Source organism: Antechinus flavipes, chromosome 5 (genome assembly GCF_016432865.1).
Source record: "Antechinus flavipes isolate AdamAnt ecotype Samford, QLD, Australia chromosome 5, AdamAnt_v2, whole genome shotgun sequence".
NCBI classification, from domain to species: domain Eukaryota; kingdom Metazoa; phylum Chordata; class Mammalia; order Dasyuromorphia; family Dasyuridae; genus Antechinus; species Antechinus flavipes.
The window spans coordinates 197,713,436-197,740,452 of record NC_067402.1 but is presented as its reverse complement, the minus strand read 5'-3'; the positions used below and the strand labels follow the sequence as shown (position 1 = coordinate 197,740,452).

At 38.5% G+C, this 27,017-nt stretch overlaps 1 protein-coding gene across 1 annotated transcript in view; it reads left to right on the top strand.

The window, feature by feature from the left end:
• Positions 1–27,017, top strand: part of CACNA2D4 (calcium voltage-gated channel auxiliary subunit alpha2delta 4) — a 160,362-nt gene that overhangs the window by 115,954 nt on the left and 17,391 nt on the right. Inside the window, exons 27-30 of the mRNA XM_051962435.1 lie at positions 2,132–2,176; positions 2,417–2,479; positions 17,262–17,332; positions 19,870–19,945. Of these exons, the coding sequence (XP_051818395.1) occupies positions 2,132–2,176; positions 2,417–2,479; positions 17,262–17,332; positions 19,870–19,945 (255 nt within the window). The remainder of the gene's footprint in view (positions 1–2,131; positions 2,177–2,416; positions 2,480–17,261; positions 17,333–19,869; positions 19,946–27,017) is intronic.

Genomic DNA, 27,017 nt, shown 5'->3' with positions numbered 1-27,017 from the left:
CAGTTTATAGGCAACCAGTATATAAAAAGAGATTGATTGTTTAGAGAGGAGGTAATGGGAGAAATGATCAAAGAAGTATCCTCCCAGAACCATGAGGAGAAAATAGGATCAATACTATAAATTGAAATTTTGGTCATGTCAAGATCAAGAGACATCTTTCTCAGAAAATAGGGCAAAGGAGGAGAAAATAATACATGAGAGGGATTTTAAGTAGAGAACAGGGGAGGAGAGGGAGCTCATGGAGGATGGGCTATATTTTCTAAGGTAGGAGGCAAAGTCTCAGGAACTGGGATAACCATTTGTCTAGATGTTGTATAAAGGGGTTTCTATTCAGATATAAATTGAATTAAATGGCTTCTGAGGTCCTTTTTTATTATGAAATTCTTCACTATGTCCCTGGTAGAGGATTCAGAGAATTCCACTACTGTTTTATTCAACCAAAGAACTCTGAGTGATGGTAAAAGATATTCCTAAGTAGAGATGGGAGGTAGGTGGGTAGAGTAGATAGAATACTAAGTCTGGAGCCAGGAAGATTCATCTCCCAAGTTGAAATCTGGCCTCAGACATTCACAGGCCTGTGACCCTGGGCAAGTTGCTTAACCCTGTTTGTCTCAGTTTCCTCATCGGTAAAATGACCTGGAGAAGGAAATGGCAAACTATCCTAGTATTTCAGCCAAGAAATGGGATCATGAGAAGTTATACAATTGAACAATAACAAAAAAAGCTGATGTAACATGAGATATTTAATAAGAATGAGCTCCAAGTCTGATGAAAATAAAGGGTATAGGTAGATAGCCTAGTCCTAGGATAGACTGAAGTACCTTAGAGAGACAAAAAGACTTGTGGCTTTGGCTACTCTGCCCAAGTCTATCCCTAGGCTGACTAATTAGGCAGTCTGATTGGGGAGATTAAAAAATCAGTGTTGTGGGGAAAGGGGGTATCCACTGAGTCAGTGTCATAAGTGAGAGGGGAAAGATCTTCCTCTCATTTGGAACCTCTCCATCATAATCATCTCTACAAGTATTGCAATGAGGAGAATACAAATAAGGAGAATAAGTGCCTAGTCCATTCTAGAGTTTATTCTGTATTATTCCCTCTCCAAACTCAGCTCTTCTTTGGTCATAGTTTAGTGCTGGAATGACCTTTATTCTCTATCAGTGCTTTTCAGAAAGAAGTTCCACAGAGAGTGACTAATGAATTTTTTCTCTCTCATCTCTCTGGCTCTCTCTGGTCCTAACTTCTGGTTTGATGCCTTCCTTGAATACTTTTACTCTTACCCAGTCCAGTAACTTGGATGTAAGTAGCCAGGTACTCTCTTTTTTACCCTACATTGCACCCTAGATTTTTTCTATATGTAATTTATAAGCATCTACCATGCTCCATCACTGCTCTGTACAATAAAAACAAAGTGTTAATAATACTGTCCTAGGTTAATCTCCATGCTTGAGAACCCTTTAGCCTTTCATGGATCTCAATGTTCCACCCTTTCTGATGTTGCCTACAATCAATTATCAATCTATCTATTTTCTTTTTTGTTTCCCCTCAATTTTCATGTGATTCTCATCTTCTTTCAACACAACAGGTTTTCTCCTCCTTTCCTCTCCAATTTCTTCCTAACCCTTGTGTTTTTTCCCATATTTTTTTTCCTTCTCCTCTTCCACTTGCTTCAAAAATTTTCTAGGGGTTTGCTTCTAGTCCTAATGCTGGGAAGTTTAAGAGATTTTGGTGCTATAGGGAAATGGTCATACAGTGGAGGGTGAACAGGAAAGCATGGGGAAGGAGGAAGATGGGGAAATGTCTATTTTTTCTGAAATAGATATATTTACCCCATCAGTTCTGAATGGCAGAGATGGGAGTGCCTTAATCCTATAAATTTCATGTCATGGACTGTCCCCTTCATGGTGGGTGTTCTTTGAAGTATCTGGGAATGGCTCATGAATAGATATCATACTTTATTTTTCAAGATGGGCCAGAGTGGTTTAAGAAAAGGCTGGGTCTCTAGAGTGGGACTGGCTTTGCCAGAGAGGGTACTTTGCCTCACTTTACCTCATTTCTCCATTATATATAATATGTCACATGTATAGCACTTGAAAGAGTACAAGCACATATGTCTCTCTTTTTTTCCTTCTAGTGCAGCCAAATGGATGGAATCTGTTCACTAAGCTGTCAAGACAGTGTGAGTTCTTCCCATGAATTTTCCAAAGCATAAACAGTAGGAGTAGAACTCATCACAAGGATTGTTATGAGTTACATGAACTCAAGTTCCCTTTTTGAATACCCTTCCCTCCGCCCCAACGGTATAGAACTGAAAAGGGAAATAGCTCATTTCTACAGCTCCAAACTCATACCTGTATAGAAAGAACTGGGAAATCAGGATTCTCCTAACTAAATCTACTATCATTATATATTTCCCCAGGACCTAGACTGCTTTGTCATAGACAACAATGGATTCATTCTTATCTCCAAGAGATCCCAAGAGGTAAGCAAGAGGAAGAAGCAGAAATTTGGAAGGAGGAAAGTGCAGAGTGGGCTTGGGGGAAGAAGTTTCCACCAACTTCTGCATATTAAAAGGAAGAATTAAAACTACCTTTTGATTCACTCTAGACTTAGGAAATTATTAAAAAATGTAAATTCCCTTCTTGGCAATACAAGCATGGAACAGAAAGTTGATTTTAACTGGGAGCCCCACAAGAAGAAAGTAAGCCCCCTGTACCTAATGAACCATTCTTACCCAAATCTATGTCCTCTAAAGCCACTGAATTTGACAAAATCAGAGCATCTAAATATTCTCTGCACACAAACCAAACTGGGATGAGGTCTGGGGTAAGGACCTTTGCTGAATAGATTCTATAGAGGCCTAGCATGGAGAGAACTACAGAGAAGTGCCTAGTACATGTATCAAAGTCTTCACCAACTTTGTGTTGGTTGAGCCAAAGCTCTGGTATTGTCAAAAGAGACTATTAAAACTTGGATCTCTTTAAGAAATCATGGCCCAGGGGGCAGCTAGGTGGTATAATAGATAGAGGTACAGACTTGAAGTCAGGAGGATCTGAGTTCAAATTTGACCTCAGACACTTAATACTTCCTAGCTGTGTGACTCTGGGCAAGTCACTTAACCCCAATTGCCTCAGGGAAAAAAAAAAAGAAGAAGAAGAAGAAGCCATGGCCCAGTATAGACAAAGAATGTGCAGAGGTGCAAACTTCAATCACTGTCCTACTGATTTCTTATAATTCCCAGATCTAATCTGGCCATCTCTTTCCTTTCAGCAAATCTTATATTCCTCCTTCTCATTATTCTCTTAGTAAATTACTCTCCCCAAGCCTTTGCACATAAACAAATAATCATCTACCTGCCACCAAATGACAAACCCATTTGGTGAGAGTAGAGAAAATAATAATTACTGTCATTCAAACTGCAATTTAGAATTTATAAAGCCTTTTCCTCACTATAATCCTGGGAAGGAGACTAGGCAAGTAGTATTATCCTCTTTTTATATTTGGATAACTCAATGGATTTGTGATTTCATTAATGCAGACTTTTCTTCCAATGACACATTATCTCTTCATCCACTTGGCTTTTCCTGTGTAGATATTTAGAATGAATTCTTATGGGTCTCTAGAAGATCTGTTTTTGGCTGAGCATAATAGTGGGAAATACTAAGGGATGCTGAGGCTGTGGATGCCTTGAATTACAAAATTCTGAGCTACAGTAGGAAAACCCAATTGACTGTCTGCAAGTGAGTTTGACAAGCTTTCGAATATGGCAAGTCTTTGGAAAGGAGGGATACTAGACTGCCTTGGAGAAGTGAACCGGACAGGTTGAAAAAAAGAGAGAGAGAGGAAAGGGAGAGAAAAAAGAAGAGACAGAGAAAGAGACAGGGAAACAGAGACATAGAGAGGGAGAAAAGGAGGGAGGGAGGGAGTAGGAAGAGAAGGCGGGGGGAGGAGGGAGGGAGGGAGTGGACGAAGTGGAGGGAGAGGGGGAGGAAGAAAGGAAGGGAGAAAGGAAGAAGATTGCATAAATGTAGAAACTGAAGTTCAGGAAAGTTTAAGTGACCACACAAAATCACAGCTTTGAGAAATGACACAGCTAAGTTCAATATCCTGGCTCTTCCATTAAATGGTATTTAACACTTTTTGTCAATGGCTTAAAGACATTGTATTTTTTTCAAAACACTGTGCTGTTTACACTCTGCCTGATACCCACTGATACCCACTGGAACAAAAATCACTGATTATGCGATACATGGTTTTTTCTGCTATCTGAATAGTAAAGGGAACGCTAATTTTATTATTTTTATTCACTAGCAAGGATCTAGCTATACCACTGGTGATATACTTTGTTTTGCCCACAGGATCTGATCACAACTCTTCATTTTTTTCCCTTCATGCCTCTTCTGACTATTCTCCTGTTCTTTAAGAGGGCACAGGGAATAAAAATCATCAGTCTTGGTGCCTATTAATAACTCTAGCAGAAAGATGCTATTAAGGTAGTCTATGTCAGGGACAAGCTTATTGTCTTGCTGCTCTCTTCTTATGTACTTGAGCTAGTTGAGCCTCCAACTCTTGAGTGTGAAAATTTTTCTTTGCATCTGAAAACTTCCTTGATCTTTCATGTTTCTGTCCCTTAAGATCTTAAACCCTAATGAAGTTTAAACCTAGCACTTACCTCACATAACTATTATTTAGTGATTTCAGCAATTTGATTTCCTCTTGGGAGTTTCATTTTCCTCCTTTCTAAACTGAATAATTCCCTTGCACTACCAATCTCAGAAGAAAACATGGCATGCCAATAGAGAGCTAGATTTGAAGTCAAGATCTGAGTCCAAATCCCTCTTCAGAGTAGGGTTGTGTTTTTTTTTTTTTTTTTGACCCGGATACACTTTAACCTCTCTTGGACCTAGATTCTCATTGGCAAAATGAAGGAAGGGACCTCTGAATCATGATCCAAACTAAAGCATCATTTCCTTATCAGTCAAATGAAAGTGGTAATAATATGTCCTACTTATCTCACAAAGCTATTTTGAATATAAATCAGATTACTGACTATTAATTTTTTTTGTTAAAAGTTAGCAGTGTTTAGCCCATCATGGGAGCTATCTTTCAGAGAGGGGCAAATACATTACTGGATTTAAAATTAAAACACTATGTTTGAATCCTGGCTCTTTCACATACTAATTGTAAGACCTTGGATGAGCCATTTTGCTATTCTGTAAACCAAGGGGACTTAGATAATCTCTAAAGTTACTTCCAATTTAAAATCCTAAAATTCTAAGATTTAGCCTTTTTTATAAGAGTGTGCTGTAGTCAAGTGTTGACTAGTTGGGTAAATTTGAACAACATACTTAACTTTTCAGAACTTCAGTTTTCTTATGTGCTAAATGGGATTGATAATACCTATAGCAGTAACTATTCACAGGACTGCTGTAAGGATCCAATGTAATGATATATTTAAGCACTCTGCAAACCACCAAGCTCTATCTGGCATATAATTATTATCATCGTTATTATTCTAAGTTCCAGTGAGCAGAAAGCTCCATATATAAAGGAAACAGTTGGGCAGCAATGGTTTGAATAGCACTGTTTTAGCCTCTGAAATCCAGTCTGGGAAAGAGAGAAGCACAAAACTCAAGTTTGTTATGGGGAGATGGATTTCAGATTTCAGCTCAAGTTAAGAAACAAACTTTGACAATGAGAGCTGTCCAAAAATGAAATGACATGACATGGCTCTAAGGGTGGTAAGCTCTCTGTCACTAGAAGTGTTTTAACAGAGGATAGTTGTCAAGGATGGAGATCATGGTTTTGAGTGGCAACTGGAGTAAATTATCAAGTAGGTGCCTTCCAACTTCATTTTTTCTATGATTTTTTACTCTTTTCTAGACATCCTATATTTACTGTTACAATAATCACTTTTAGACATCATTGCAAAAAAAAAAAAAAATAGACATCATTGCCCTATTCTTATTTGGGAGCTGAGTAGAAAAAAAAAAAAAACAACAACAACAGCAAAGAACAGGTTGAAGAAGTGTGTTTTTAAGCAAGGAAATATTTCCTTTCTACCTTCCCATGTCTTCTACCTCTTGCCATTTTTTCCCTCATTTTATCATCATTACTTTTACCTCTTCTGCTTTCTCCTCTTCCTTCCTTGTTGCCTGCTAGCTCTGCCTGCTGCCAGCTGTTCTGTGACTCCTGACATATATCTCAGTGTCCACTGAAAGTTCCTCACAGTAGCTGCCATCTCCCCTGCTTAATTGCCAGAAAACCAGAATAAAAAGTGTGGTCTTTATGCAAGTAGATTTGGTATCATTACAGGTTCCCTTTTGTCACTTAGCCTACTCTGTGTTTTAACAATTAAATCAGTTTTGAGTCTGCTCCCTCTTCATCCTCCTCCAAAATGAATGTGAAGGCTATTTTTAGGTGGCTAACCTCTGGTGGCTCAGTTACTTCTTAGCTCGAGTTCTTGGCCATATCACCTTGTTTTTCTGCACCTGTTACCTCTTATATAAGGGAGCGATAATAATGCCAGTGCCATCTACCCCCAAAGGGTTGTAGTGAAGAAGGTGAGAGGGGCTGTCCAGGTGGTGACAGGAGAGAAAGCAATTAACATCCGATACAACATCTGTGACTAATCTTGTATTTAACAACTATAGCCTCCCTCAAAGAGGTAACTGTCTACATTATAATGCAAAAGCTGGTAAACCCTTTGTGAAATGCTAGGAGAGAGAGAGAGACAGCTTGTGGAGTCAGAATAGATTGGTGGGTAGCTAATGAGGAGAACCAGAAGCAAGGGATAATAGCTGATGTTATTCTTGACACTTAAAAAGAGCTTGAGAGCCAGCTCAGTGAAAGGCGAGTTCAAATCCTACCTCAAACACTTAGGGTAGAGAATAAGTATTAGTTGTTACTGTTGCTACTATTGTTAACATGGCTAACCCCATCTTAAAGATGAGGAAACGTAAGTGACTACAATCAATTAATATTCTATAGAAAACTGGACCATGAAGTCCCATCCTCTGATTCCACATACAGGACATGGCTCTTTTCCACTCTAGGACGGGAGCTTTCCTTAGGCTTTCTAACTTTGTGACTGTTCCAGTTTTTGTTGTTCCAACCCCATCCTTTTCCTTACCTCACCTTTTCCCCAGTTCTCTTTGTCATATCCTCCCACTCATCATTTCATGCTGTCATTCATATCACTCTAGTTGCCTGGGAAAGACCTTCTTCCACCTTAGCTATATTGCATCATATGCTCCCTCTCCCTTCCCTTTCCACCTCCCCAATTCTAGACAATTTTATTGAGAACTGCTATTTTTCCAAGGGCTTCCCCCATTGCCACCTACACTTTTAACAATTAATTACATTTTCTTTTTCATTACCATCTCAATAATTATCAATAAATATTTCAATATACAAATAGAAAGAGAATTGTATAAAAACTGTAAACTTTGCTTTTTAAGAATTCTAAATACCATACAGGATACAAAAACAGCTCCATATTCCTCCCCTTCTGTACTTGTTTTCTTCTGTGCATTTAAAAAAAAAGCTTTATTGATGCTCTTTTTTTACATATCTATCACTACCCACTAACCTACCATCCTCCTTCCCCAACTTGATGCTTACCCTTATAACAAATGTGTAGTAAATCAAAACAAATGAACACACTAGCTGCATTTGAATGTGTATATCTCATTCTGCATCTCTAGTCCATTGCCTCCTGAATTTTATTTTTCTTAACCTTGTCACATATATTAGCCACACACCTGCTATCTTCTTTTTTTTTTTTTAATAATTATAACTTTTTATTGACAGAACCCATGCCTGGGTAATCTTTTACAACATTATCCCTTGCACTCACTTCTGTTCCGACTTTTCCCCTTCCTCCCTCCATCCCCTCCCCCAGATGGCAAGCAGTTCTATACATGTTAAATATGTCACAGTATATCCTAGATACAATATATGTGTACCTGCTATCTTCTTGCAGAGAATTTTAGTTTACTTACTAGCTATATCGCCTTGGGCTCAGATATTTTTCTTAGTAATAGATAGTACATCTACCTCACAGGCTTGTTATAGAAAAATCATATTGTATGCTTTAAAATATTACAGAAATGTAAGCTGGTATTATTATTTTATGTGAGAGAGCAGCTTGGGACCATTGAAAGCTCTGAAAAATTTCCCAAATATAATCCAACCTGTTCTCTTCTCTTTATTTGTCCAGGATATCTGCATCTAAGTAGCTAAATGAGATGTCTGTCCAACTGCCTATCTTAATCTGGACAATATAAAGATATCACTTTATCTAGGCCGGGGTAATCTATTTTGCATGCTTGTAGATGTAGTTAGGGCCTATCTTTTTAACACCAGTATTTTCCTATAAATCGTGTTGCTGAGGTTCAAAAGGAGATCCCAAGAGGTTGGGATCACAAACCAGTGTTGTGAGGTGTCTCAAAAGAATTTTCAGGCTTGAACCCATCTCCAAATCAAGGGGCAAGATTTATTGTAATTGTAACATCAATTGAAGTGGGCTAAGTTCCAAAAGGATTTAGCAAAAAATCAGGAGCAAGAAGACAAATTTATAGGAAAAGACAGAGAGATCTGGTTCTTTTGTCACTGATATGCTAATTTTATAGCTAATTCAGCTATCTGAGGAATGGTCTATCAGCTATTGTCTCAGGAATTTGGTTTTCACTGACCAGCAGATTATCTATCTGACAGTCAGCAATGTTTGTAGGACTATCCTAAGGCCAGAAGACTTTAAAATCAGAGAGACAGATTGTTATAACAATAGCACTCTAAGGTCAGGAGACTTCAGGATTATTGTTATATTTCCCCTAGAAGCTATACTCTATCAATATCATATCACCATAACAAAAGAAATAAAATTGAGGATAACTCAAAAAAACAATGGAGACACTTGGTGAATGCAAGCTGACTATAGCAAGAATTAGCATAAAAGACAACATTGAAGATAAGTATTATCTGAAAAGGAGATGGCCTAATTAGTTGGTGAGAGCAAGGATTAACAGATGGATACACAATTGGTACTTACAAAATGTTAAGGGATTTAGAGAAAGGACACCTGTTTGTTGGAGAGATATGAATACTAAAAATTTTACAACATGAGAAATCTAAATGGGTTATGTTCTCTACCAAAAGAATGTACCCTTAGATGAAATCATGGTTTCATGAGTTTGAATATTATTATCATAAATGATGATACCAAAAAACTAAACTATCACTGGTCCACCTCAAAAAAATTGATAATAATAATAATAATAAAAAATCTGCCAGGACATGAGCTTTGAGCAATCTTTCCAAGAGTTGGGTTTGTACTTAGCTGTTATCCACAGCCTCTCTCACCCTATCCCTTCCTTATACCCAAGGACACTTATTTTCAGGCATGTGATCAGGAAAAGGGAATTTATTTAGCAAATGTAGAGTGGAGTAGTTAAGAAATCTGACCTAAACCTATCCCTAGATCAGGGAGCAGTGGGACACTAGCTTCTGCAACTCCACATCAGGATTCCCTTCTTCCCTAAAAGAGAGGTGGACTTCTTCCACAACCTATTAAAGAGAAGGAACCTAGCATAAACATGCAAATTAGTGCATCCCCAGGGCCTAAAGGGAATTAGACAGTGGGAGAGCAAAAATGCTAATCAGCTTTGACATCTTTCTCATCCATCTGTTACCAGCCTCTGGGTGTTTGTGTAGAGCTTCTGTAAGTCATCCTCACGTGACCCTGTTTCTTAACCCACAGCCATCTCAAATCCTGGCTTCCTAGTTTTAAACTAAATATATGTCATATGTAAATATATTCTAGAATCTGTTTGATCCAATCCACTAAATTCATTTATTTAGTTGGTCATCTCCAAATAGAGTTTTGAGGACAGCATGATGAGGCCCTTTTCCCTGAGTCCTTCTGGTATGGACTTGTCTGAAATGTCCCAATAAAAGACCCTTCTCTGGGACCTTCTGAACCTTTGTCCCAAGAAAACATGCAATCTTTTTATTTTAATGCCTTCTTGATAACCCATAGAACAATGGAAAAATGTGTCATAGTGGATCTAAGAACGACAGCAAAGACTATTGCCAATTATGACTTGAAAGTAGAAATGCCTAAGATAATGGGATCTAGAATTGAAAAAGATCTTAAACATTCATCAAGGGCATCTATGTCTATAGGATGAAGTAGGCTAGTCACCTAGTAATACTGAAGGAAGACAAATGGATAGCCTTGATACACTGGAACCCTCAGAATATTAAAGGAGTCAAAGGAAAGCAAGCATCCAGTGCTCCAGAAAGATCCTCCATGGAAGATTATGAACCCCTAAGTAAAAATCACTGGAGATGAGATTTCTTTGACTCCATCTGCAAAGGCAGAATCACTAGAGCCTGGGGTTAAAAGTTACAAAGATTTTGATTTAACATAAGGAAAAATTTCCTAATATTACATATCCAAATATAGAATTGGTTGGCTCAAACAAAAGCTAGCTAACTTCTTGTTAGGGCTATCACAGAAGTGATTCTTGTTCAAGTTTAAAAGGCCTCTGAGGTTCCATAAGGTTGAGATTCTGCTATTCTTTAAAGATAAGAAGAGGTTGCTGTAAATAACCTATAGATTTATATTTCCATATAGAGACAAAGACTTAGGGAAAGATCACTCAAAATAAAATGTTGAAACACTGAACAGATAAACTAATAAAAATCACCTCAAAACAAGAAGTAGGTGAAAAGTAACTGTAAGCTCTGGGTGTACATGCTTAATGAATTAATTTTAATTTCTCTTCCCCAAAGAAGGAATTTTCTACCATTTTTGAACATAAATAATAGGATTAAGGGAGGGAGAACATGTCAAGGAGGTGTTAACAGAATCAACCTTTGCTTGTGAAGCAAATAAATCAAACTAAAACTAGAAAAATGCAAGGACTTATGACAAGGACAAGTCTCTCCCTGATAACCCCAGAGTTAATCAGCATTACAAAAGGCTCCCTATTGCAAGCAGGTTAGGTCCTCTGCAGTTAGGGAGCATCTCAGCCAGAGAATCCAGTTTGAGATGGACAATTCATTGTGAGTTAGGTCTGTGGTCATTTGTACATTTAACACAGCCTCTGCTGAGTAGCAGTGCTCAAGGCAGTCCTACTGCCCATTCTAAGAAGGCATCCCAAGTCTGTCAGGGACTCCAAAGGGGGGGAAAAATGGGGCCTGGAGTAGCTCCACCTGTCCCCTCTCAACAGAACAGGAGCTGCTACTAGGAAACAGATTTCTGAACAGACTATGCACAGTTAGACCAAGGCAGGTAACCCCAAACTCTTAGAGGCCTTATATCAACTGCAAGGTCTTTTGAGAATGCTGAAATACTGGGGTAACAGGAGTGGAGAAACAGATCAGAGAAATTTCCAGTCCCAGGATAGGTGTCTGATTTCTGGTTGTTTCTAAAAAATAATCCCAAAAACTGAGTCTTCCAGGGCAATTCCAGCAGAATAAGGGAATTCAAAGTTAAAGCATAACCAGCAAATCATAGTCCACTAATTTTAAGGAAGGAGTAAAAATGAAAAGGACTGTCTAAAACATTTCCAATTCAATCTGAACTAGTGAGATAGAGGGTGGGGCAGAAGTGCCTACGGCAAAGTTCTCATTCTTGCAGGTATTTTGACAAAAATACACCAGTTTCCCTAATTTCCTATCTCTTCCTCCTTTTTTTTTTCCTCATGGAAAGGAATTATCAAATTACCATCCCAAGAGTGAATCGAAACAACAGACTAGTACAGTTTTAACAAATTTCATCCCAAATCTTAAACACACAGTAATAGAGGACCCAATCAGGGTTCCCAATTCCCCATATCAGTCCAAAGTACATTAGGAGCATGGACAATGGTCTCTCAAAAACTGCTTCAGGCTGGGCACTGGCGGAGATTCTCAGTCCATGCAGGGGACAGATGTGGTGTGGCATGCTGTCAATCAAAGCTGATCTAGGTCAATAGCTGTAATTTGACCAAAATCTAGAACAAAAAAACACAAATCTAACAAATAAAGGTTATAGAACAGTCTAAGATAGAAAGACTTGGTTCAAAATGCTGCAAAATGTGCAGAGCCAGCAGCTTCCTATGTGAAGAGATGAGTTTGCTTAACAGGAAAGGCAAATGGCTGTCAGCTATAGTCCCACATAAGTAGCAGTTAGGTCTCATTGTGCTAATTGTCCTCTCATTAATTGGAAACCTTTTAAAAAAACACTTGAATATCATAAACACAATATCCAGTAACAGATGATCAGGCTAAATACTTATTTGCCCAAATATTTAGGATATAATGATTACATATAACCAGATTGGAAATAGCAAAGTATGACATAATTGAATTGCATTAACAATTTCTATTGACCATTGCTCTAATCATAGAAATCGGTCACAGGAGGAAAAAAATGCAGGGACACAACTATAACATAATATAAGCAGTTAAAACTCAACCTTCAGCACATACAGGATAAAATAGCTTTAATTCATTTTTTACTCCAGTTAATTGTCCCACTAACTATCAGAGGGTAGAGTTTTTAAACTCCCAAATAGCATTAACTATAAGCCCAAGAAATTTTATTTCCAATAACAAATCCCATTAACCAAAGTTTCAGATAAATCCTAAACAGATACTTACCATAACCTTATATTTATAACAGTAAGAATTTGTCTCAGGAAGTTCACTTCTTTCATATCTAAGTAGACATTTTCACAAGTGAACATTATACATACAAATCATTTTGCTTTAAAATACTCAATACATAGACAAATATTTCAAATTGCATATTGTCCATAACAAAAACATTTTCCAAAGGACAAAAAAGAAAAAAAACCTATTATTTTCAGAGGCTCTTTAAATGACCTCAGGATGACCCAATACAATCAAGTAAAACTTAGATAGAATATCCTATACAGTGTATCCTATTACCACATAAAAGAATCCAAGAGGTTCTTAAAAATATTAAACTTTTAGAAATACCATAACCTTACATTGATAACTGTAATAAATTTGTCTCAGTAAGTTCACAAGTTATCTTTCATGTGTTTCATAAGTGAACATTATATATACAAAGCAGTTTGCTTTTAAAATACCCAACACAGAGACAAATATTCAGTCAATTAACCCCCCAAAATGGGCCTATCTCTTGAAATCATTTGCCAAAACCAAGCCTCTGCAGAAAGCGGTTGTAACACACTTAATTGGGGGGGAGGATTCCACGTGGCCACTCTTCCACCCACTCCACTTCCAAAGAGGCAGGGGGAAGGGGGAAGGGAAGCTCGTTTTTTCCCTACCTCATCCAACTTCTTTCTTCCTCCCAAATACCTTCCCAATACTTTCTCTTATTTCCTAAAATCATGCAAACCTTTGATTGCTCCTATGAACCAATCCTTAATAAATCACCTGCATTCTCATGTCCAGCAGAGCTGAATTTAAAGCATAACCAAATCTAGCCTGTATAGACAACAGTAAAATTATTCCCCACAATTTCAAAACTGCCCAAAAGAATACTCAGAACAAATCTGCCATGCAAAGGCAATAGTAAAATTATTTCCCACAATTTCAAAATCATCAAAATTTCTAATCAAATGTTTTCTTCTACCTGAGTTCCAAAGCAATTAGTATAAACTCCTTTGTCCTCCAGAGGCCTCATCTGCCCAGCCCAGTCTAGGCCAGGCTTGAATTTGAATCAAGGTAAGGTTTTCCTTGAAATCCTATTAGCTGCCTTTGAAAACTGTTCCAAAGAAAAAACCATCAGCCAGTTTAAAAGATAGCCAAAATTTTTCTGTTCTTACTTACAGATCAATGCAACAGGTTAAGGAATTAGAAATCACAAGCAATTTTTACTAAGTACAGTTGCAACATTGAATCAATTCCCAAATTTCTTAATCGTTGTTCTTAAAACTTAACAGAGCTCTTAAATTAACAAAACAGACAGACAAGTCACACAGAACACAAATCACACAGGCTGCACAATTACAACATTAAACAAAACATTTAACACATATAACCAGAGAGTACCCCAAAGGTGCACAGAGTCATATCAGACTAGATGTGTCTTAGAAGAAACCCAGGTAGTTGCATACTGCATCCAGTGGACACTATTCTCAGAATTTAACACCTGTCGGTGTCCTGTAATTCTGAGAATAAAGATGCTAGCACAGACAGACAGATAGAACAGATAAATAAATAAGAAATCTAGATTTACTCTTCAGTGGCTGAAATGAAGGTATCCACCATCAGACATGGTTGCACTTGAAGAATGCTCTTTCCTGGAGACTCTTGAAAAAAATCCAGAGGGCTGGCTTCTTCAGGCCAAGAACCCAGATCCCCAGCTGCCCTGAGGCCCAAGGTGGACACCTGAAGATCCCTAATCTCTAATCCTGCTCATTTTCTAACATCTCAACGGGAAGCATGCAAAATGTACTGCCAGAGAAACTGAGGCAAGATAGAGATTAGAGAATATTTAATATTTTATTTGAAAGAGAGAGATTTACTGGGACCAAATGGATCCATGGTTTGGTCCCAGGGCTGAATGAGACTATTGTCTCCAAGAATACAGCAAACAATGTGAGATCTTGAGTTCATATATACACGTGGCTCAGACTCAGGACTGAGGCAGGGACAGAGTCAGGGTGCTGAGAGCAGGAACAGGACTCTGACAGGGTGGGGGAAGCCACCGCAGATGGGGAGGACATAATGGGGGGAGGCACTCCGGACATGGGGAGAGGCATCTTGATAAGATGATATCTGACATTCTAATAGCTTGGGATGGGGAGAGTCATTCTGACATTCTACAATATAAGATCTTTTATCCTTATCAAATATTCTGATGATTAAGAGGGAGGGGTGCTTTTGCAGGATTGAGCAGAATAATTAGAACCTGAGGCAAAACAATTCAGGGAAAACAAGGCAGAACAATTTAGGGAAACTAAGTCAGGACAATAAAAGAGAACTGTGGCACAATTCCCACATCTATAAGCAGGGATCTACCCAGGGACTACCCCTGGGTGGATTGCAGGCTTCTTTCAAGAGCCTTAAATAAACCAACTTACTTCATACAATCCTGAGTCCTTTTTATCTTTGTAGCATATTTCTAATAGTTAGTATAGTTCTAACTAACTACACTAGGGAAGGAAGTACCAACATTAGTGAAATAAAGATGCACTATTGGCAAATTTGGCATAAGCTAGTGGAGAAAGAACTGGCTTTGGAATTGCAAAGTCCTAGGTTCAAGTTCTTTGTTTGATTCATACTGACTCTATAATCTTGGTTGAATGACTTACCTTTTCAGTGCCCCAAGTATCTTTTTATAGACTAAAGTCATAAATTGTAGAATAGTTACCAGTTTGCTTTGGTAGACAATGTCCTCTTGTCCACTTGATGTCATTTTTTCATGCAATTTTTTTCATGTTTTTCTAAAATCAACCTGCTCATCATTTCTTACATCACAGTAGTGTTATATCATAATCATATACCACAACTTATTCAACCATTCTCCCCAATAGACGGGAAATTTCCAGTTCTTTGCCACCACAAAGAGAGCTACTATAAATATTTTACATAAACTACAAATATATAAATATTTATAGTTTAATAAATAATATATATGTAAACATATAATTTTTGTAAATGTTTTTAATAGAAAAAATGCAAAAACATTGAATTTGGAGTTGGAAAGTACTATTTGCCATGGTTGATTTTGGATAAACTACTTCATCTTTCTTAGCTTGTTTTCTCATTTGCAAAATGAGATTAATAATAGATTACTTATTTCATGGGTCTGAGACTCATATTAGAAAATGCATTATAAAATATTCACATGATTACTAACAATTTTTGTTACATTGTGGGGTGGCTACTTCCTAGCACCTTATTATCAAATTTAACAATTAATTTTGAAATCGCAACTGTTTCTCTCCATTGGTCTTTGATTCACGTTAGTTTCACTTTCAGAGTCATGTTTCCTGACCACATAAGCAGATTTGGGAATACAACAGCCCTCTGTCCACTGACTATAAGCTATATTATAGAAAAGGAAATATGGTCTAAAAGAAAGAACTTGAGTCTTCACTTTGTTCCAGTAGCTACTAGTTACATAATCTCAGGCCCTCTACTTCAGTTCCATTTCAGTGTCTCATTGTGGCATGATGATCATGACTGTGCCAACAGAACAAAAGCTTCAGCAGGTTCTATCTGCGGACAGGGAAGGTAGCGCTGATATTCAACCTACTTAAGTCGCCTATGTAGAGATTCCTTTATAAAAACTTCCTCCTCTGATAGATAGGCACTTTGTTTATAAGTCCTTGTCTTGGAGAGATACTGAAAAGCTAAGTGGCCCCTGGTTTTCCTGATTCCAAGTCTGCTTTATCCATTGTGTTTGTTCTTTATAAGTGTAAAATGTCATTAAATCAACAATTATTACTTTTATCCTCAAAAGATAAATTTCCTTGACATTTTGATTTTACACTGATTTATAATGAATCCTTACATTCTTAAACACATGGGATACCTCTTCAGGAACTCAGATACTAATTAATTGCCTTTCTTAGCATAGTCTCTGATTGCTATATTTGTTCAGTTTCTCTGCCAGGGACATGCACCTGATTTCAGTAGTGACAAATTGTAATAGGCATTGTAATAGTCATGGTAGTAGCAATCACAACAATAAAATATTTCAAAAGAGCCTGGATTTCATCTCTCCAATAAAACCACCACTACCTTGAGTTATAACAATCAAGTGAATTGTTTAAAAAAAAAATTTAATTGTTATAGCCCAAATGAGTCCCCAAATGATCTAATTCTCATCTCATAACTAACCTTATTAGGATGGACTTCTCTGAACTAGCTTGTTTCCATATTCCAAGGTTTTTTATGACAATAATTTTCATTTATATTTACATTTCTGGTCTACATGGGGGCTTTGTTCATGAAAGGTTGGTAGTGCCAGTATCATTATCATAATTTATAGATAAATAAATTGAGATTAAGAGAGTTTATGGAGGAAAGATAATAATTAAGCCTCATGCTTCCTTGTTGTTTTGATTTCTTCACTTAAACAATCTTCCCTCAGTACCTAGTCCACCCCTATGGGGAAATGGGGCTCTCCTATTCAGGAATTAATTTTAGAACAGAGCCTGAGGCCCCTACAGAATAACTCTGCTGGGAAACTCAGCAAACTTTTACTTACGCCTCCAAATATATCCTCTCCTCCTGCTTTCTTGGTATTTTCTCTCTCTTCTTTTTTTCAGACTGGAAGATTCCTGGGAGAGGTGGATGGCTCAGTCATGACCTATCTGCTCAACATGGGGGTATTCACTCAGTAAGTAGGGAGTTCTCTTACCTGAAGATCATGTCTCTTTTTCACTCATCCTGGGTTATAAACATGAGCAAGTATGATAGTTAAGAGCCCAGATGGCTCTCAAAATCCTGGCATGATTAGCCAGAGGTGAAAGCCCCGAAAAAGTTCCAAAATTCCTTTTCAGACATCAGGAAATAGACATGGGGGCCAGAGGAGGACTGGAATAAGGAGGTGATCATTGAGCTGGTATAGAATCCTCCAGCTCTCTCCAGTTATGACTAAACTCATCTTTAGATAGCACTTTAAGGTTAACAAAAGCATTTTAGCCTATTTTGCTCTGGATATCTGCCAAGACTTATATTTACTTATTCATTTTTTCCAAAATTATTTAAAATTAAATTGTTTTCTATAACTTAACTTCTCTATTCCCCTGCCTAGGGTTTACAGAAATGCTACTTTAAACATTTGTTTTCTTTATGTTGACCTTGAATGGACGTGCTACCTTTAGTCAATTCAATTCAGAAGCATTTAAATAACAATTATGGAGCATTCCTAGGGGCTGAAGTGACAAACACAAAAATAAACTATTTCTTTTCTGTGCCTGCATTCTACCTGGGGAGAAGGGTGAAATGTATTACAAGAAACTGAAAAGTTTCTCTAGAGTTCAGGAGGTAGGTGTTTTCCTGACAGAGAAGTTCAACCAGAGCTACTATTAAAAAAAAAAAAAAAAAAGCAGACTAGGTATCAGTCAACAAGTATTTAAGAAGCATTTACTATGTGCCAAGGATTATGTTAAAAGAATGGTCCAAACATGATCCCTCACATGTCATGGTTCAGGTAACATGCAAATAACCATGTGCTCTAGAAAATGTGTACTCAGGCCCTACTTTCTCAGGGCCATGCCTCCAACATCACTTTTCTTTCCCAAGGGTTTCAAGTTTCCAGGAGGAATTTATGGCGCATCTCTCACTTTCATCAGCCCAAGACTCTTTCTTGGGGCCAGTAACTGTCACCCCCAAACCTAACATTGGATAATTTTTTTAAAGGGGCATTTACTTCACATATATAACAAAAACAAGTACACATATATTTCCCCCAATAATTTGATGACATTTGCTCCTTTATATCATCTCAGTCTCTGGAGTAGGCTCAAAACTGAGTTCAGTTCCTCCAGAGTAGTGTTAGAAATAAAAACTCCAGATCCAAATTCTTGGAGGGAGTAGAGGAAGGCTTTATATGCTTCTTGCAAAAAGCAAGCACCAAACTCCTTTAAGAAGGCACAAATGCAATTTCCTCCTCGTCTTCTTCTCAGAATTTCCACTAGAGAAGATCCTTACAAAATCTAATATTTCATGACACTCCCACTATATGAACTCCTTGACATGTTTCCATGTTCCCCCCTCTCCTTGCCACATATGTTCAAAAATGATAGATGTTTCCTCCTGAAGGGAGAAGTTAATATACATGAGGTTTATTAAGCATGCTCAATTTAAAATTTGGCTTGCCTGGAGCATAAACCTAGGTCATTTGCACTCAACCAGAACCTGCTATTACTTCTGTTGAATTAAGATACTAAATTCTCTTCAGCATGGATGTACTGACCCTAAAACTTATATCACATTGGCATATAGCAACTATGGCAACAGAAGGAGGCTGTGAGACTGAAAATTTTCAACTGTGGAAACAAAACCTTACAATTTTATTTCTTACAGTAGGTCCCTCTAAGTTCACATCCATGGATAGCATTGCAGTCAGATAAGTTCTTGTCTCAGCTTTCATGGATATGGATCTAGAAAGTTTTCCTGAAAGTCACAAATTTTTCCAGGACAAAAGCAGTCTTCAGTATAGTTCTGATACCTGGATTCCTATGGCTGGCCTCCAGATCAAGTTAAAGATTCTACTTCCTGAACCTGGAATAAAAAAGAATGAAGGAAAAGGACATAGAAGGTCCCATTTTACTAGGGGCCACATGCAGCAGGGAAGAAGTCCCGGAGACCCTTCCCCCAAGGAAGGTGTTTTTCTTACACATCATCACAATTCCCCAGGAAGCAGTTCCCTAGCATCATTCCATGTCATCTAATGCAAGCTGATCAGTTCTGTGCACATACCAGACCCCTTTCATAGAGACAGAATACTCATTATAAATGAAAAGTGATCTCAGAGGGAAGGCATTAGCAATGAGAGGAATCAGGAAAAGTCTTGCAGAAGGTAGTATTTGAGGCAATCTTGAAGGAGGCCAGGAAGCCAGGAGATGACAGTGAGGAAGGAGAACATCCCAGGTATAAAGGGAAAACAATAAAGAGATTTAAAATGAGGAGAGGAGTCTTAAATGTCACAATAAAGGAAAAGCAAATAAGCCAGTAGATTTGGATAGAAGAGTGTGCAAAGAAGAGTAAAATATAAGAAGACTAGAAAACTAAGAAGAAGACAGGTTATAAAGGGTTTTAAATATCAAATAGAGTATTTTACATTTGATCCTGAAAATAAATGAGTACCGAGAAGTTCACTAAGCAGAGACATCTGCTTCTTTCTTCACACACAGTTCTCTTGTTTTACAGAGTGACCATGTATGATTACCAGGCTATGTGCAAAATGTCCCACCATCACCACAATGGGGGAAGGCACCTTCTCAGTGTGAGTATCATCCATTCTCTTTTTCAGTCACTATCCCCAAATGAAGGTAATGGTTTTGGAAAAAATTTATCCAAGGAAATCCTGGAATCACAAAATAAACAAGTTTTAAAGAATTAGAGATATTAGAGATAATCTAGACCAGTAGTGTCAAACTCAAAGAGAAACAGATACCTGCAGGCTGCCTATTGACTTAAAAAACTTCAAATTAACATTATCTATGTTGGCTTCTATTTTTATTTATTTGTTAAACCTTTGCCAGTTACATTTTAATATTTTGGGAGCCATACAGAGTAATTTTACCCAGGCTATGAGTTTGATATCTCTAACTAGTCCAAACAAACTGAAGTGCAGTCAAATGAAGTGACTAGCCCAATGTTATTCCAGGAAAAATGTTCTTTGCATTACAACATACTCATAGAGGAATTAGACTGGCTCCAGTTTTATTTCACTAATGTCTCCATACATGGCCAAGAAACAGAGTTCATAGTCTCCCTTGGCAACAGGTCCCATCTATCCCTCTGCTCAAAATGCTAAAAAGACAATTACAAGAGATCTCAGAAACCCTCTAGTTCAATTTGAACCTGAAAAAGAACCTCCTTTTGCAGCATCCCTAACAGTCATCTGGTATTAGCCTGAAGGTCTCCACTGAGGGAGGATATACTGCCTACCACAGCAAGGAATTCCACTTTTTGCCAGTTCTCATTGTTAGGAAGTTTTTCCTTATATCACTTTTAAATTCGCCTCTCTGAAATTTGGACCCACTGGAACTAAGGATAATTGAAAGTTTAATTCCTCTTTCATATGACAACTTTTCAGATATTTGAAGTTTTCCCTCCTGTTTCTCTGTCCTTCTTCTATCTTCCAAATCCCAAGCTAGATCTTTTTAAGCTAAAGATCCTTCAAGTGACTCTCATAGGCATTGACTTCAATCCTCCACCATCCTAGTCATATTCTTTCATACAGATTTTATAATGTCCTTTCTAAACTGTTTTGCCCAAAACTAAACACAATGTTACAGATGTAAATTGACTAGTGAAATTCCTGATGCCTGCCTAGTAACCAAGTTCAACAATTTGGTTTAGCAAAAGTTCAACAAACATTTGTCCATAAAACAAAAATTAAAGTCATCAAGTCAACATTTATTAAGCATTTACTATGTACTAGGCATTATGCTCTAAGTGCTGGGGATAAAAGAAAGGTAAAAGATAATTCCTGCTCTTAAAGATTTCAGTCTAACGGGAAGAGAAAACATGCAAATAGCTAAGTACAAACAAGATATATATTTAATATATTGGAAATAAACTCAGAGGGAAGGCATGAAGATTAAGGTGGCTGGGAAAAGCTTCTGTAGAAAGCCAGGCTATAGCTGAGATTTGAAGGAGGGCAGGAAAACTAGAATGTAGTAAAAAGAGAGAGTTCCAGGAATGGGGGACAGTCAGTAAAACTGCACATCACAAGATAAAATGCTGAAATGTTGAGGAACAGCAAGAAAGTTACTGGATATCAAAGTTAAGAGAGTGGGGAGAGAGTAAGGCATAAGAAACTGAAGATGGGAAGGGACTTTGAAAGCCAGAGAATTTTATACTCGACTTGTGTTTTAGGAAAATTAATTTGACAACACAGTGGAGGATGGAAAGAAGTGGGGACAAAGTTGAGGCAGGAAGACATGAGGTGTGAGATGATGAGGGCCTGAACCAGTCTAGTGGCAGTGTCTGAAAGGATCCTTCATTCTTGAAGAGGACCCAGGATATCACAAGAGTAAAGTCTTGGCTTGTACATGAATTGGATTTAATTGAGGCAGAGCTAAGCAAAGTTGTCAGTCTCATTCTCTTCCAGAGTTTTAAAGTCCACTGGGGATGCTACAAAGGTAGACATGAGAGGCCTTGGAAAATGAATGAATATAGGGATGGGGGGGGGGGGGGTGTGAAAATGAGGAATTGAGGATAACAGCCTTTGCAACTAGGAAGAAGATGTCCTTCACAGCAATACTAAAGTTAAGAAGAAGAAAGAGTTTCAGAAGAAAGATAGAGTTCAGTTCTGGATATGTTGTGTTTAAAATGTCTAGATCTGAATATCTGAAAAGCAGGAAATAGGAGGCAGCTAGATGAGTAGATTTGAAAATCATCTGTATAATGACATTTTAATCTGTGAGAGTTGACCAGACTACCATGTGAAATAGTTAAAACTTTTTGTCTTCAAAGAGCTTCTTTTCTACTGATGTATTCCCAGGGAAAAATCTACCAAAGATCTTAGTTATGAGATGATGTCTTTTGTTTCTGTCATCTAACCAATTCTAAATCCATCTAACAATACTATTATCCAGGCCACAGCACTCCATCTTTTCCACAAAGAGAGCACAAGAAACGTTGTCAAATGCTTCACTACAATCTAGATATATTATGGCTGTGTTTAATACGGCTGTTTCCCTAACACTATCACAAAAAGAAATGAGGTTAGCTTCTTGATGAAGCTACTCCTAGCAATCGCTCCTAAGTCCTCTCACTAACGTGTTCTAAGCTCGCTAGCAGCCTTTATGTGGTTTCCAAGTTTCTTCTCTTTTAAAATACTCAGGACGGCGTTTGCCCTTTCTATCCTGAGGCGCTGCTTCCATCACCCATAATTTCCAAAGGTCCTTACAGTTACTCAGTATTCACTTCTCCCAGTTCTTTTAGGCCTCTGGGCTGCAGTTAGTTCGAGCCTGGTGACAACTCATTGAAGAAGAGAATAGTCTCACTATTTCCATATTAAAGTCCAGCTTAATCCTTCTCTCTGCGGATCATTGCTCTTGGTGGAAAAGAGAGAAATTAAATAAGAGTTAAATCGTTTTTCCCCATTGTTATCCCAACCAGTGGTCTCTTCCCTTCCTTCTCTTCCCTCCACTTTAGCTGAAGACCTTTTTGTTGTCTTTAGTATTCATGTACTATTAGTCTCAGGTCATTCTAGCCTTGGGCTCTCCCAGTACTGCTACTGAGCTACCGCTCCAGAAAAGCCCCGTGGGGCCAATTAAAGCATCCCGTCCCCTCCCCCAGAACTGGTTTTAAACGTTGCCATAGAGTCGGGAGAGCTAGAGTGCCCGGGCGCTCTTGCAGAGAGTGTGGAGAAGAACTTCCGCCAAGTTCTTCACAGAGGACGCCATGAGGAAGCGAAAAGACAGAGGCCTGCAAGCTGCGCTGGCCCTCTGCTTCCTTCTGCTGAGTTCGAGGATGGGCTTCGCCCATCTCCACTCTAGCTCCTCTCTGCCTCCGTGAGCGTCGGGACCTTCACGGAGAAACACGAGCACCCGCGGAACTCGTAGTTCCTCTCAGAACTTAGCCGGAATTTCCTCGACAGGCTACCGGAACTGGGCCTCGCGTATGTTCTCTGCGCACCTTCTAGCCCTGCAGTCCTCCACCCTCTCTATGACCCCTGCTCTTGGGAATGGGGAGGGGCGTGGTGCACAAATTTCTTCCTCCGATTCTCCAGCAGACAAATGCCTTTCACCGAACTCTCCCCGCTCTAGCAGTCCCTTCCTCATCCCTTGCGATTCGTCTCTTCCTTCTGAATTCATTAATCACTCTTACAGCGCCCTCACCCCAAACAAGTTCCACCCGCAACAGCCGGCAAGTTCGGGACGGCGCGCTTTGCGTGGAGCTCTCCGGGGTTAGGAGAGTCATTGCTGCTGCTTTGGGGGGTGTCGTCTCCCTCAGCTCCTGCATCTTTCTATTCTCTGTGCCATCTGGCTTGGCCTTCGACGATGAGGGGCCCTTCCCCCCTTTTCTTTCTCTATTCTTCATCAGACTTGCAAGAAGATTCTATCCAGGAAAAAAAAATTATGTGTGTGTGTGTTAAACATTTTTGGTGATATCTACATCTCTATAGATATCGATATCACCAAAAACATTTAATACCAGACTGGGAAAAATCCTATTTTTAGCTGCCATCTTCTTTAGCAACTAACTGTTCAGTTGCCAAATCTGCTTGAAGTCCACAGCTTCAATCCGCAACAACTTAAAACAAAAATTTAAATAGAATGCAATATTAAAATAAAACAAAACAATCCCTAAAATCTTCAGCCTCTTGCCCAAGATTCCATAACCAATCTTCCTGGGTCCCTTCTAGTCAATTATCAGGACAACGAACGGCGGCCCCAATTCCTCCCTGGGAATCTCCAGCCAGCCCTATGAACCCCTCCCTCCGAACATTCCCGTTCCCACGCTCTTGGTGGCACCCGTGAGTGTACGTTTTAATTCTTAGAGGGCACAAAGCTGCTTCATATCAGAGAGACCAACTTCCTCCCCTAGAGATCTGTCTTAACTTGTCAGTTGCAAATATTCAGTGGATTTTCTTCTGTCATCTTTTCTACGCTTAACCTTCCTGCCACTCCAACTCCTTCCTCCCCTCTCCCCACTTTTCTTTCTTCCTGAACTACTTGCTGTACTTTCAAAGAAGACCTATTTTTTCTAATAAAAAAAAAAAAGATGTTCTTCCACCTCTTTCACATCAGTCTTTGAGATAGGCCAAATTCAGCAAGATGCTCGTGACCTACTCGAAAAATACAACAGTACCTGCCTCCAAGTACCTCACTCTATTAGGAAGACAGCAGATAAATACATATGTGAAATATATATATAGGACATAGCATGTGTAGAGACCTGGATTCAAGGACTACCTCTGACTGAGAAAGTCTCTTACTTTCTCAGGGCTCTAAGCATCTATAAAGGACTAGAAGGTGCAGTAAAGTTGCTCCTTGCTTTGAGAGAAGGATTTCCCCTCTACCAATGAAATAACACATTCAGTCCCTATTCCCTTATATAAAATATATATTGAAACAAATCAGGAAAAATTTCATGTAGAAGGTGGTTGTTGAGCTGAATCTTAAAGGAAATGAATTTTTAAAAGGCAGAGGTGAAGAAAGAAAACATTCCACACATGGGAAACAGCCAGTACAAAAGCACCAAGTGAGAGAGAAAATTATGTATGAAGAACTGCAACAAAGCCAGTTTGGCTTGAACCATGGTGTGTAGGAACAGAAGTAATATATAAGATAGCTAAAGCATTTATTAAAAGCTTACTATAGGTTGGGCACTGTACTAAGTGTTATTATTGTTTAGTCATGTTCAACTCTTTGTGGCCATAGCATACCAGGCCCTTCTGTTTTCTACTATATCCCAGATTCTGTCCAATCTCGTGTTTGTCGCTTCCATATTATCTACCCATCTCATTCCCTTCTCCTTTGGACTTCAATCATTCCCAAATCAAGATATTTTCCAATGAGTCCTGTCTTTTCATTATGTGGCCAAAGTATTTACACTCCAGCTTCAGTATTTGACTTTCCAATGAATAATTTGAATTAATTTAAGTATAGACTTATTTGATCTCCTTGCTGTCCAAAGGACTCTAAAGTTTTCAGCACAGTTCGAAAGCACCGATTCTAAAGCATTCAACTTTCCTTGTAATCCAACTCTCACAGCCATACATTGCTACTGGAAAAAAAAAAAAAACATAATTAGACCTTTGTCAGTAAGGTGATGTGTTTTTTAGTATGCTGTATAGATTTGTAGCTGTTCAAGGAGGACTAGCACTTCTGGTCAAGCCCTGTCCAGGAATGTTCATCCACCTTTGGTGTCTGGCACTCAACTCTTACCTGTGGCCCCTAGAAGCTGTAGCATGCACAATGGCCACACCCTAGTAGTGTCTTGCAGACCAGATTGAGGGTAGCCTACATGCTTCAGACCCATCAGTGAATTGGGGGGTAGGGGTGTATCTAAGCATGTGAAGACTTCTCTCCCTGGAATGGGTAGAAAAGAACAATTTATGCCAATGGCCAGTAAACTAGTTAAAATAGGTGCTCTAGAGCTTGGTTCCACGTTGAAGATGCCGCTGTATTCCAAGCATCCTTTCTTTTGTCTCGCCATTGTGATTCTGGAACAGAAAATAAGACTGACAGCTTTGTGTAATGGCTTCAGTTAAATCCAATTTATACATGATTCAAAACATCACCCAGCAATGTCACTGACCCTCTTCAAAAACAAAGGATAAAGCAACAATGGTTTTCTTTCCAAGGAGCAAGCATCTTTTAATTTCATGGCTACATTCACCATCTGCAGTGATCTTTGAATCCAAGTATTTAAAATCTGACACTGCTTCCATTTCTTCTCCCTTTATTTGCCAGGCAATTTTGAGACTAGTTGTCATGATCGTAGTTTTCAGTTAGTTTTGTTATGTGAACTTTTTCATGCTCCTCTTTCATCCTCATCAAGAGGCTTCTTAATTGTTCACTTTCTGCTTAAGTGGTATTCTTTACATATCTAAGATTGTTGATATTTCTACTGGCAACCTCAAATCAAGCTTTTGATTCATCCAGTCTAGTATTTCTCATTAGATACTTTGAATATGTTAAATAAGTAAGGTAACAATATACAGCCTTGTCATTTTCCTTTTCCAGTCTTAAAACAATCAACTGTTCCTGTTTGGTTCTAACTATAGCTTCTTGACTCAAGGATTAATAGAGGTTTCAAACTTGGGAAACTAGAAGAATAGTGGGGAAATTTGAGAAAAGAGATTGGTTTGCAAGAAAATACAACTAATTCTGCTTTGTATATGTTGGGTTTGAGACATCTATGGAAATATTCAGCACACAGTTAGTAAAACAAAACTGGAGCTCAATCTAAAAGTCAAGAAATAATTATCAAATTAAAACCAAAAGTAGGCATACCTATAATCTCTACTACCGAAAGAGGACTGAGGCTGATGGATCCTTTGAGCTCTGAGCTAGTATGTACTAAAAGCCAGTTGGTTCCTATACAAAGTCTAGCACTACATAGTCCCCTGAGAGCAGACTACCAGGTTGCCTACGGAGGAGCAAACTGGCACACATCAAGAATGCAGCAGGTAAAAACTTCTGGCCTGTGAGTTACACTTCTAGCCTGAAAACAAATGGGAGACTGGATCTCAAAAAAAAAGGAAAAAGAGAGAGATAACTAAGTATATGAAAGCTGATAAGGTCACCAAGTGAGTGTGTTGCACTAACAGAAAGACAAAAATAACATAGTCTCTTGCATCACAGTAAATTCAACTTGCCCTCCATACTTGC